Below are 13,863 nucleotides of genomic sequence, written 5' to 3' on the forward strand. Positions count from 1 at the left end.
TATCTACACCAAAATAAAACCATCACGTTTTCAATGACCAAGAATTAGTTAATAATAATAAAACCATCATTCAATTCGTCTACATCAAAACAAAACAATGTACTGTTAATTCTTAAGAAAATGTCATTCCCCATTCAATGTTTGGGGTAGTCCGGAACCATCTTCTCAACGTCAATAGGTCCCTAACTTGCTTTCGTTCTTATGGTACTCATCGTGTTTTCACTTCTTTCGCCCCTCCTCAAAAGCAATTTATTCTCCTTTAAAAAGCAACCCAAATACATTGATACAATGTCATGTATTTTACAATGGAATTTACTTTGAAAAATAATTGTACTCCATTTGAGAGTATATTCAGTCACATAATATAAAAGAACGCTTTGCAGACCATGCAAATTCCTGCAAAGAAGCAAGCAATATTTTAATTGGAACATGCAAGTAATTACAATGCAAATTACGAATTAATTAAACTGCATTCACACATATAGTAATATGCAATTAAATAGACTTTGGAAAGCAAGATCACTATACAAAATATAATGCAACTTAGAGGAAAACTATAATGTGATGTTTTGAGAAGCAAGTAATTACTTTGAATAGAATGCCAATTCGTATATAGAAGGAAGTAACTTTTTAATTGTAATTCTGCAAATCAAGAATGTAAAATCAAAAATATAAATCAACTTCTGTTTGCCTATGGGCTTATTCAAAACTACACCATCTATATGCAGCAATTAATCATCCATTAAGCAACAATTGACAAATCCTTAAGCAGCAAACCCTTCCATTATTACACACGCACGCGTTATTAATCTAAGCATATTATAACTTTAGAACAAGCAAATAGCCAGTCATTAATAAGCAAACTAAAAATTCAATTGGCAACCAAGCAAAGAAAATAATAGAACCAAGCACACCTCACCACACCAGAATTACACATTGTTCTGTATCTATTGCACACCAAGCAAGCATAAAATAGAACAAAACAATTGCTTAATCATGCGTCATTAGTGTGTAGGAATCCCAACGGCATCCTGTAAATAAAAAGTGTACTGAATCTTTCACCAACCAAGCAACCAACACAATAAAAACAAGCAATTCCTAATGCTCAACAAAGCGTAACTAGTTATCAGGAACCATGGTCTACATGATCCCGTATTTCATAACAAGCGACATATATCTGATAACAAAGACATAAAATTCGCAGCACACCAATCAATTTATCAGGCACTTTCAAAGACATAACAAGCAAACACCGATTCATACAAATGCAATCCAAAAGGTGATTAGTTATCGATCAATTAAAGAAACTAAAATGAGCAACCAATGAATTTAGAATACGTTAAATGCAAAGCAACAACAATCGATTATGGCATTTAGCAATTGATGGGGCAAGAAACAAGAACCAATCAACAGAAACAATAAGCAAACAGAATTTTGGCGGCATGGTGGTGATATCGAAAATTTGGAATGCTTAAGCAATCCGAAAAAAAAGCAAGAGCTCTATAATCACTATCGCAACAAAACCTAAATAATCACAGCAACAATAATGAATCGGAAATCGAACCAAAGGATTAGTGGCAGGCAGTAATGCCAAGCGGCAAACTTCAAGCGTTGAACTTCATGCGATGGAAAAAAAAACGCAGACCTTAACCGCGATGGAAGTCAAACTACCGATGTATATCCTACCATGCTCATTCAGCGTCGAGAGATGAGTAGCAGAAAGCGCTGCAATTGAGTGAAACAAGCATCGACCTAGGATTTGCTAATATTTGTGAATGAAATCGGTAGGTGATCTGATGAGGAGATTTGGAGAGAGAAAGGTCGACTGGGGAGAAGAGAATCTATTTAGTTTTCAAGTAGTGGGAGAGAGTTATTGCTGATTGGAAGAGAGATTATGAATCAACGCCCAAATTTACCGTGATTTCCTAATCCCCTATCGGTTTTAATTTCAGTAAAAAGACATAATTACCTTTGTAAGCAACAATTTGTGAAAAACCAAGCAATCTGTACTCTATTCCTACAATTCAATCTCATCCATCTATATAGGAGATCGGATGGCTATAAATGGTGTTATATTGTCATTTTAATTAAGGTGGCACTATAGTGATCGGATGGCTATAAATGGTGTTATGTTGTCATTTTAATTAAGGTGGCACTAAAGTGTGCCCCTAGGAGTATATGCACATTCATCCCTAAGTTTTCTAAAATAAACAATAGCGCCACCGCCGTAGCGCCTCTTCTCTCCTCCTCTACCCTCTGTTTACTTCCAAATTCTCTTCCATGGAGACAAAAAAAGCAATAGCGTGGGGTCGGGGCCGGAGGAGCCATGGGTCACTGGCCGATTTTGGGAGAATATCAGAGGCACTCACGGACCGGCGGTGGGGTCGGCCGACCCCATCCGACCCCACCTAGGTCCGTCATTGCATTGAGTTAGCAGCTATAACTCTAACAGGCCAGTTGAGAGGGTTCTGCATTAGAATATCACTCGTTTGAGGCATAAAATCTGTCACAATCTTTTTTGCAATGTTAGAAAGCTTTTGAAGTGTTTCCTTGTGTGTTGCGCCTCTCACTCTCGTGCTCTCCAAATCTATCTCATCCCATTTTTTGTATGTTTCAACTCCAACCCAAAAAACATCTTCTGCTTTGCGGATACTCTCTAACTCTCTAGTTCTGTCTAGAGTTTCCTCGATCAGCTCCACTATGGGCAACCCTTGACTAATAGAAACCAATAACTGGTTAGCCTTCTCACTAGAATTGTTGGTAAGAGCAACTGAAATGGCTGCCAAAGTCACGAGGGCAGAGACCAGCAATTTGGAGGTTCTTGAGTATGCAAGCTTGGAATTTGGCTGCTATCGAATCGTCCCACTCCATTGAAGCTTCAAGATTTCTTAAGAAGTTGGATCCGATTCTTGGGCTGCTTTTTTTGGCCTACTTTTATCAGCTTATCCGCCTCATTGCAGATGTTCTTGAGGACTTTAGTAAGCAACTGTGGCTCACCTTCAAGTAGAAGAACATATTGCCTAAAATCCACTCGTACTCCTTCTCTTGATTCAGAACGTTGCACTAAAACAGGTCTATTCTTCTTGCAGAAACACAAGCAAACTCCACCAAATAATCTAGCAGAGTGGAACAGAACCAGTTTGCTACCTAAAACAAAGAGGCTCTGAACTCCAATGCACAAATTCAGAACGAATCTTACTACATCACGAAGCAGCTTCTTGCATACGCGGTTTTGAAGTTGAAAAGGAAGTGATCTGTCACTCCACTCCACGAGCCTCCAAGTCCAGTACTTTTCAAGCTTGACTTCATCTCTAAAACTCTTTCGCTCCATCTCAGAAATCTTGAACCACAAAGCAGCGAATCATCTCATCAGAGGAACAATTCTTCCCGTTACCACTCCAATATACTGAACAGCAAAAATCAAGACGATGGACCACTTATAGTTTGAAGTGCTGATCCCTTTAAATTCCTCATAACCGAGCACTTGAGTAGTTATAAAGTGAGCAAGTGCCAAAATTAGAAGTGTGAAAAGACACAAGAGTCCAGAAGTAGAAGAAATGGCAGACCTTGCAAGAACAAACTGAGGACTACTAGTTTGACCCATCACCCAATACCCTTTCACCATATTTTCAACTTCATCACTACTAAACCTTCCCCACTCTACTTGTTTATTCGAGACCGATTTGTGCATTTCATTATACTTCAATCCTATGTATCTTTTGGCTCCCAGAACCATCACCGACACACAACATAACATCACAAGAAAGAAGAGCATGTTGTAACCTGATGCAACTTGTTGAGCCAAGAACTTAATAAGCATATCTTGAAAGTTACGCAACTGAACAAGATTAATGATTATATTTCCAGCAATAGTGATGACAAGAATGCCTAAAGCTGCTGTATTTAGTACAATCTCATTATTCTCCATGGCACCCAAAGATTTCATGAAATTATTCATAGCAGTCGACATCAGAAGAAGGCTGCTCATCCTTGAGAGTTTATCAGTGGAGGTGAGTGCCAAGCTTGTTAGATCTACGGGCAGTTTCATGGCTACCGCTAAAAAAGTGATGGAGAAAACGTTGAGAGTGAAGTACTTACACGGGAGCCAATACTTTTTCCTTCTGAAGCCACTGATTGCATCAGCCACCATTGCAAGTGCGCAGACGGCAGAAGCTGCTGCAATATACGTTCCTATCCACAACATACTTGAATTAAGTGCATCTTCCAGTTTTTTCAGTTTCTCGGGTGACAAACTCATGTTTTAATCGGTTTAATTGGTCTGTTGAGGTGCTTAATGTCGAGTTTATTGCTTGAATTGTTTATTTCCAGCCAATTATTCCATTACTTGGAGTTTTATTGTTTGTTGAGTGTTTTAGGCAAAAACAGATGAAAAGAATGTGAAAATTCGGTTGATGAAGCTTTTAGAGGCAGAGAGGCCTCAAAACACCACACCCGGCCGGTTAGATTTCTAGCTAAGAAATAATACCCGGCCGGGTACTATTCCGTACTTCAAATGTCAGTGAGTTCCCTAAAAGTGTCACCCGGCCGCCGGGTGAGTTTTCGGTTCATTAATCCACCCGGCCGGGTACTGTTCCGCACTTCAAATGACCAGTGAGGGCCCTAAAAGTGTCACCCGGCCGGGTGAGTTTTCAGTTCATTAATCCACCAGGCCGGGTCCGTTTAATCAACACGCGTTTTTTTCACTGTTTACACGATTTTCGAAGAGAAAAAAAGAAAGGGGGATCGTTTTTCAGGTGTCTACATTCCACCGCCCACCACACACTCTAGACTTCCCCAAGAACACTTTGAAGAGAGATTTGAAGATTGAAGACTACAAATCAAGAGATTGAAGTTTCCAATCCATAGAATCATTCCACAGGAGTATCTATTTGTTTTGTTTGATGTATTTGATTGAATCCATTGTTTTGGTTTTCATGAAGAACATGAGTAGCTAAATTATATTGTGGAGTTTTGGTGAAGACTACAATGGATGTTTGTGATTAATTCAAGGACTTCTTTTGATTGCTTAGCTCTTGTGATTCCTTTGTTCATTCTTATGCCTTTTCAATCCAATTGCTTAGCTACCAATTGAGTTTGTTTACCTTTCATGAAGAACATGAGTAGCTAAATTTTATTGAAGTTTGGGTCTTTTGTTCTATGGAGTTAATCTAAACATATTAGAAGGAGACTTCGACATTAAGGGTTAATCAACGGGGTGAGTACACTCGCGAGGGGGCTCAACCTAGACTAGCGACTTTCCTAGTAATCCTAGAGACATAAAAGGGGTAATCGAAGTTGTTGAATCAATTGCAAGACAATTCCATCGTAGTTGGATCCAAAACTCTACTCTCCTCTTTGTGGTATCTTTTCACTTGTGTTTATTTCCTCTTGTCACTTTTAATTTCTTTTTCATTGTTTTATGATTATAGTAGTGTTAGAACAAAACCATTTCTCTTTGGATTGTCTAGATAGTAGTCGTATTTGTTTGTGGTACTTAAGTTGATACAATCTTATCTCTGTGGGATACGATACTCTTGCTTGCTATTTGCCACACTAGCCCCGTACACTTGCGGGTATTATTTGTGTTAAAATAAGTTGAGTCAAGTTTTTGGCGCCGTTGCCGGGGACAATTTGTGTCAATATAGCTTAATATCGTGATAATAATAGAGATTACTAATCTAGATTTTATTTGCTTTATTTTTATTTTTATCTTTGAGTTCTTTAATCTTGTGTTTCTTTGGGCAGGTTGTATGCACACGCGTTCTAAAGGTCCACCTTTAGAGCCAATCGATCTTGAGATCGAAGCATCCAACAGGAAGAGGAACGCATAGAGGAGGTTCAACCAAAGGATTCGGGTATCTTCACCCGGTCATAGGCGTCTACCTTCTCCTATCCAGAGAACTCCATCACCTAGTCCATCTCCACTTCCATCTCCCATACAGTACGAGCCGCGGTCTCAAATCCTAATGGCGGACGAGGAGAACAACAATTTTGAAAACAACAATGAGAACAACGAGGAGAACAACAATGTGAAGCATCCCGATCCCGTTGTCCATCAACTTCTTCAGCAAATGGCCAATATGCAAAGGCTTTTGGATGCGCAGAATGTGAGACCTGCACCCGTGCAGAATTTGTTTGCATACAGACGAGTGGCTAACCCTCCGATCAACAATGGGGGAATTGCCGCCAACAGCTTTGAATTGACGCCGGGGTTGATAAACAGGGCAGAAGCACATGCATTCGGTGGAACAGGTTCAGAAGATGCCAACAAGCACTTGACCAAGTTCATACAGATCAGTAACACGGTGAAGGCTAACGGGGTCTCAGACGATCAGATTCGCCTCAGACTATTTCCCTTCTCTTTGAAGGACGATGCCAGAGATTGGTATGATAATATGGACCCCAACTCGGTCGCAACCTGGGATGCAATGGTTGAGCTTTTCTTGGAGAAATATTACCCACCCAGCGAGGCACTAAAGCGACAAGCAGAAGTCATCTCCTATGCAATGCAGCCTCAGGAGAACATTCAAGAGGCATGGAAGAGATTTAAATATATGATGAAGAGATGCCCCAACCATAGGTTAAGCCCGGGGCAACAAATCATAACCTTCTACAGAGGAGCAACTCCGGAGGCAGTGCGCGAGTTGAATATGAGCGCAGGGGGATCACTCCTTAGGTTGGGAGAAGATGAGTCTCTAGAGGTAATTGAAAGGGTAGCTTCCAACGATGAGGGATGGAAGAATGAGAGAAGCAAGACCTACAGGGTAGCATCCACATCGGACATCGATAGGATGGACATGATGTCCAAGCAGCTGGACTTCTTGACAGGCAAGCTAGGCTTCATGGGAACAGAGCCAACTGGGCTCGAAAGTGAAGATGTGAATTATGTGCATCAAGGCGGCAACAACAGGAATTACAACAACTACCGTCAGAATCATGGGGGTGGTAACTTCAACAACTTTGGGAACAGGGGTCATCCCAACTTGTCCTATTGGAATCCCAACAATGCCCTGCAGCCACCTCCGGGGTTCCAAGTGTCAAATGGCGAGATTAAGGAGCCAAAGAAGGTTGAGCTCAACGATGTCTTAATGGCATTTGTGAAACAAACAGGGGATATAATGGCCGACTCTGATAAGAGGCTGAAAAAGGTAGAGACAGAGGTGCAAGATTTGAGTACACACATGAAGAGTATGGACAGTCAAATGAGTCAGATAGCTCAATCTGTGAGCAAATTGCATATTCCCGGCCTCCCAGGGCAACCAACTGTGAACCCCAAAGATTGCAAGGCAATTCACCTTAGGAGTGGCAAAAGCTATGATGGCCCTTCTATGCCCGAGAATGCAGTTGAAACAGAGAAGGAAGCAGAAGTTGAGCCAGAGGTAGAATCAGAGCCAGAGAAGGAGGAGCCTAAGCTACCACCGGTAGTTCATGCTGAGGTTCCTTCCCCACCTAAGCCTACAGCAGTCAGAGTACCTTTTCCTCAGATTGTGCAGAAGAAGAAGAAGGAGGAACAATTTGCATGATTCTTGGACATTTTCAGGAAAGTACAGATTAACATACCACTTGTGGAGGCTCTGCAGCAGATGCCCAGCTATGCTAAGTTCCTTAAGGATGTGGTCTCTCAAAAGAAGAAGTGGGGGCAGTATGAAACTGTCAACTTAACAGAGAGCTACAGCGCGATTATATAGAGGAAGCTCCCAGCTAAGATGAAAGATCCGGGGAGCTTTACTATTGCTTGCACAGTGGGAGATTGTCATGTGAGGAATGCTTTGTGTGATCTTGGGGCAAGCATCAACCTTATGCCCCTCTCTTTCTTTGAGAAGCTGAACATTGGTACCTTGAAGCCAACCACCATTACTCTGCAGATGGCAGACAGATCGGTATCATATCCTACGGGGATAGTGGAGGACATCCTAGTGAGGGTGAATGACTTCATCTTTCCAGTGGATTTCGTTGTTTTGGAAATGGAAGAAGATCAGGCTGTACCCCTTATCTTGGGGAGACCTTTCCTAGCTACAGGGAAGGCCATGATTGATGTGCAGAAGGGAGAGCTGACCCTTCGTCTCAACGATGAGAGTGTGACTTTCTCTATTTATGAAGCCTTGAAGAGGCACGATGTAGATATAGGAGGGAGCCTCCATTGCAATGTGGTGACCGTGATCGATGAGTGTGTTAGAGAAGTAGCCCATGCCAACTCTTCACAGGATCAACTTGAGGGATGCCTCTTTCAATCATTTTATTCTTCACACTCTTTTGATATGTTGGATTTTAATTCTGATTTGTTGGAATTTGTAGGTGCTCTAGATTCAGCAAAGGAGATTCCTAGACCACGCCGTCAGCAGTTCTTACCTCTTAGGGACGAAGAGGAGGATGCCAAGGAGGAACAAGACAAGAAGTTGGAGTTGAAGTCGTTGCCTACACATTTGCGGTGCGCCTTCCTTGGAGAGAGTGACATCTTTCCGGAAATTGTATCATCTTCTCTCTCAAGTTCAGAATTGGATAAATTGTTGAGAGTGCTTAGGACTTACAAGGGGGCAATTGGGTGGACTATCTCAGATTTGAAGAGGATAAGCCCAACAATTTGTATGCATATGATACACCTTGAGAAAGGGTATAAACCTAAGGTCCAAAACCAAAGGCGTCTCAACCCGATTATGCATATCCATAGCCCTATTGCCTAATGGAGCGAACTCGCAAACTGGGCATCAGGCGCACAATATCACAACAAAACAGACATAGGCATGGCATAACAGTTAAACCACCCTTATTTCTCCACATTCATATATTTGCACATAAAAGAGTTTAAGAGTAAAGCCCACCTCGACTGCTTAGGTTTCAAGTATGTTCTTTCCTTTGTTATCCGGCTTCGCAACTGAGGTTTCACCTTTTAATCACATAGGCACGTATCACAAATCAGATTCAACACAAACTCCTAACTCATGCATGTCTCTACACTTTCCCTTTTTCGCATCGATTTATCTTATAATTACCAAACAAAGATTATGCTCATCATATGACTTTTATTCGTATCTCAACTCTAAATCTAACATCAACATATATCGCACAAGGGTGTTTTGCCAACACAACACACACACCCCACGCATACACACACACACACACGGCGCACACACACATGCATACATACCCCTTTTTAACCTACTTTCACTCAAACAAGATGTATGAGGGTTCAAGAATACCGATTAATCGGTTAGAAAGAAGAGGAATCGGGTAGAAAGAAGAAAATCAATATAAGAATACCTTTTCAAGAAAAACGAACGGTAGAAACGGAGTAAAGACTTGGTTTCTTCAAAAATCTTGAGGCTCAAACTCTATTTCTTCTCAAAGGATGGAGGATTAATGGAGTAAAGTAGAAGAAAATTGAGAGAGAGTGGAGAGATGGGAGGGGGCGTGTACTATGGGGAAGGGGGCGAAAATTATGGGGGCTAGGTTTAGGGGTTTCTCTTATTTATAGAGCTCAAAAAGATCTTTAGGTAAATAAATAGAATATTTGGTAAGATTTGATTCTACACAATAAAATATTATGGAGTAGGGAAGAAGAAATAAAAATAAGATCTAGGGTTCCCAAGGCATGTAGGTTTCGAAAATTAGGCTCTTTAATTAGCCAAGGTTTTGTTTTGGTATATTTTACGGAGTAGAATAAAATATCACGGAGCAAAATAAAATAAAGTCCTCCAAGTATAAAGAGTAGTAGGCGTGTATTTTGGGGTTCTCCCATAAGGAATATATTTTGAATGTCAACTAAAATAAGGTAAGGCAAGATCTCTTGAGGTATGAAAAGATTTGGTACAATATTTAAATTCTAGGTATGGAAGGATATCAAATAAGGGATTAACTAAAATAAAATAATTCTTTCCTTCCCACAATAGGTGATTTTCGAAAATCACCAAGACACAAGGGGGGCGATTTTTCTCTCTTCAATATAAGGAATAATTGGGTCTTGGATTTAATTTGGATAAATATCCCAAGAATTAAATTAAATCCGGAAAAATAGATTTCCTACTTCAAAATCAAGGGGGTTCGAAAATCACAAGAATTGGGTGGCTAGTATTTATGGAAATTTTCTCTAATATTCTCACTCACCCATAAACAAATAATTCATCTCATAAATTAATAAATCACATGCCACATCATATAATCAACAAGTTTGACTTTTCAAACTTCCAATGCAAACCCTAGACTCGACTCGGCCCTAGCATCTCATGCAATAAATTTATTCATAAATATTTCACGTCTCTACGTCATCAAAATAAATTCTAGGGCTCTAAAATTAGGGTTCGGGAAATCGAGATGTTACATTTTGTGTCAACGTCAATTGTGGTGGTTTTTATGTTGTCGTTGTACATGACGTTGGGAGCACGTATTTTAGTATGTTTCACATATTTTGGTGGTGAAGCTCTTAATTTATGGTCTTAATTTATCTGAGTTTTATCATGGTTTCACCGATTTTGGTTCAGTCAACTTTTTTTTGTCTTAATTTGTGAAGCTCTCTTTGCCAATTGGCCTCTTTTTTTAAATCTATATTCCTTTCAAATCTATATTTTAAAATTCTCATTACACTAAAGTCCAATACCATAAAAAAAAAATTTACCTTTGATTAGTAGTTGACAGAGATTTTATAACCACCTCTTAATTACATTGTCATAAATATTTTTGTATTGGACGAGAAGATTTCATAAACCATGTATTTTACCAAAAAAAAATGAAATAACTAACTCATATGTCCAATACTAGTGGAGCGAAGAGAGTCTTAGTTAGAATTAGAGATAGAAAATTTGTAGAAATATTAGTTCTCAAATTGTAACTTGTTAAGCCTACATTAATTATTTTTGTCAGAAATTCTATAGTGAAAGATCCATGACTTGGTCACATTATTTATTATTTTCTTAATTGTGTATCTTATTTTCACCAATTGACATATAGTGATCAGATTGACACGGAGCAATAACAGCGATGGATGATGGAATAATTTCAGTTGAAAAGGTTTATGAATCAAAATTGTATTATGCTGATCGATGACTACGTCAATGGCAACGACCCATGCCAGTCGCTGAAAGAAAAGTCGGGGAAGAAGGATTTTGCAGAGAGAGTTACTTAACATAAAAGCGATGAATGTTATACGCTTATCGCTGTTAAAGAACATGATATCTGACACGATTGAAGTCGAGTGGGAAAGGGTCAAGCTTATTTTATAGCATATAATTTTCTTTCACCATTTACATCAAAATCAAACTTATAAGTAATGAGTCCGATCATTGCTTGAAGTCATTCCTAATTTTATGTTCTCGTGTTTCTAAAATAAAATAATATAATAAGGCCCTTTTGTTAAAGCCCATGCGAGAGTAGTCTAGTTCTAACCAGCTATAGTTTGCATGGGAAATGGACGTCTGCAAGCACAAGAGTTGGTTTTGTTATGACTATTGTAACGCCCCGGAATTTAAAACCCTAATCTTAGAGCCCTAGAATTAATTGTTGATGACGTGGAATCGAGAATGCTTTAATTTCGTGAGATGAATCTATGTTGAAAGTTTGAAAAGTCAAATTTGTTGATTTGATGATGTGGCATGTGTTTTATTTATTGTTTATGTGGCAATTTAATTGTTTAAGGGTGAGTGAGAATGTTGGAGAAAATTTCCATAAATACTTGTCACCCTAATTCTTGTGAATTTCGAACCCTAGCCCCTTTTGTGGAGGATTTCTATTTTTCCGGATTTAATTTAATCCTTGGGGTATTTATTAAGTTCTAAGAGCCAATTATTTCCTTGTTTAGAAACACAAAAATCGAGCCCCCTTATTTCATAGTGATTTTCGAAAATCACTATAGTTGGGAAGGAATGAATTTAATTGATTTTATTTGATCCCTCACTTAATTTCCCTCCATACCTAGAATTTAATTAATCTACCAAATCTTTCCATATTTCAAGAGAACCTTACCATACCTTATTTTAATTAATAGTCAAAATCCATACCTTGTTTAAATAGGCTAGAAATCGCCTATTACCTTATTCCATGGAGGATTTTCCTTATTTTTATTTTGCTCCATAATATCTTATACTATATGGGAAAATACCAAAACAAAATCTTGGCTTTATGGAAAGCATTATTTTCGAAAATATTGGGGATTTGCCATCTTCTATTTTTGTTAATTCTTCTTCCCTACTTCACAAATATTATATCATTTTATTTGATTTATGGAGAATGAGATCTTACCAAATATTCTATTCTTATTACCTAAAGATCTCATTGGACTCTATAAATAAGAACCAACCCCAACCCTAGCCCCCATAGTTTTCGAAAATCCCTCCCCCATATGCTCTCTCAATTTTCTTCCACTTTACTCCATAAATCCTTCATCTTTTGAGAAGAAATCGAAGTCTAATCCGTGGATATTGAAGAACCAAGCCTATACTTTGTTTCTACCGATTGATTTTCTCTAAAAAGGTATTTTCGTTTAAGAGTTATGTTGTTCTTCTTATACCTCTCCTTTTCTTTTTCTTCCAACCGATTTAATCGGTGTTCTTGAACCTTCGTGCATATTAATTGAGAGAAAAAGGGATAAGAAGGGATATGGGAACATGTGTGTGTGTGTGTGCCGAGAGGGTGAGGTGTGTGTGTGCCGTGTGTGTGTGTGTGTTATGCGTGTGGTGTGTGTGTGTGTGTTGAAGTGTGTGTTGTGTAGTATGTGCTTGATGGCTAAATACTTTTGCATAACATATGATGATAGATCTAGGGTTGAGACACTAAGAAATATATGTATGTTAAGCATGACTTGAAATTAGTAATTCTTGGTGAGTGTGACTTGAAATCTATAGGTTATGAAGAGTTAGGTGAATCGTTGGGAAAGAGAGAAGCAACGAGACATGCATAAGTTAAGAATTTATAATTGAACCTAATTTGTGAATACGTGCCTATGTGAATTTAAAGGTGAAACCTCGGTTGCGAAGCCAGATATCGGAAAAAGCGAAACTACTTGAAATCTAAGCAGTCAAGGTGGGCTTTACTCTCAAAAACTCTCTTTTATTTTGTCCAAGATAATTATCGGAGCTATAAGGGTGGTTTAACTGTTATGCCATGCCTATGTTTGTTTTATTGTGAGATTGTGTGCCTGATGCCTAGTTTGTGAGTTCGCTCCATTGGGCTATAGGGCTATGGATATGATATACGAATTCGGGTCTGAGTATGGGCCGCAAACCCTACCAGGCTGTGTACACGAGGGGATCGTGAGCCGTCCTAGCTAGTCGGCCGGTCTCGTGGGCGAAAAGCGTGGCCACGCTTTCGTCGCACCATGGAAAGATTGTGATATGTGATTGTGGAATTTGATGAGGAAAATGGGGAGTTATTTTGACTGGCCAGTCTATGGAAAATATTTTGTGATACTCGTGATATTTCTCTTAACTGCTTAAAACTCGAGTTCACTTGGTAAGGGTGGCATAACTTATTAAATAAAATGTTTTGGCAATGAGCTCACTGAGTATTTCAAAATACTCAGCCCTGCATGTGTTTTCCTATGTGCAGGTTGAATGATGACGAGCGGTGGCGGGTGTTGAGCAGCTTACTTAATGAATATGGATATGTTGAACTCTAAGTGTAGTTGTGTCACCATACATAGCTATGCTTCTCTCTTGGTCGTTTTACGCTGAATTTTGATACTCTTTGGAATTTCTTTTGGGGATATTTGCATCTTACGTTTGTTTGTGGCCTTACCCGTTTTCCTTATGATTTTGTCTGGGATACCATGTCGTATATTTAAGACCTTTGAACCATTTATGACATATTCTTTCTTTAAAATTTCTAGGTCAAGTCTTTACTATTAATTACTCTGATATTTCTCTCTAAATGTAACCC

At 39.1% G+C, this 13,863-nt stretch overlaps 2 protein-coding genes across 2 annotated transcripts; one reads left to right on the top strand and one right to left on the bottom strand.

Moving 5' to 3' along the window:
• Positions 1-2,417: 2,417 nt before the first annotated feature.
• Positions 2,418-4,258, bottom strand: LOC125192903 (uncharacterized). The gene is made up of 3 exons (XM_089059143.1): positions 3,395-4,258; positions 2,933-3,340; positions 2,418-2,849 (listed from the first exon to the last, which is right to left on the bottom strand). The coding sequence occupies exons 1-3, from the start codon at positions 4,256-4,258 to the stop codon at positions 2,418-2,420; spliced, it is 1,704 nt and encodes a 567-aa protein (XP_088915269.1).
• Positions 4,259-7,706: 3,448 nt separating this feature from the next.
• LOC148926480 (uncharacterized) lies at positions 7,707-8,681 on the top strand. Its single transcript, XM_089059144.1, has one exon. It carries the CDS (start codon positions 7,707-7,709, stop codon positions 8,679-8,681), a length of 975 nt encoding a protein of 324 aa, XP_088915270.1.
• Positions 8,682-13,863: the final 5,182 nt, after the last annotated feature.

The sequence above is a fragment of the Salvia hispanica genome, chromosome 5 (genome assembly GCF_029641045.1).
Source record: "Salvia hispanica isolate PSC_SH4W2 chromosome 5, Shi_PSC_v1, whole genome shotgun sequence".
In the NCBI taxonomy this organism is placed as follows: domain Eukaryota; kingdom Viridiplantae; phylum Streptophyta; class Magnoliopsida; order Lamiales; family Lamiaceae; genus Salvia; species Salvia hispanica.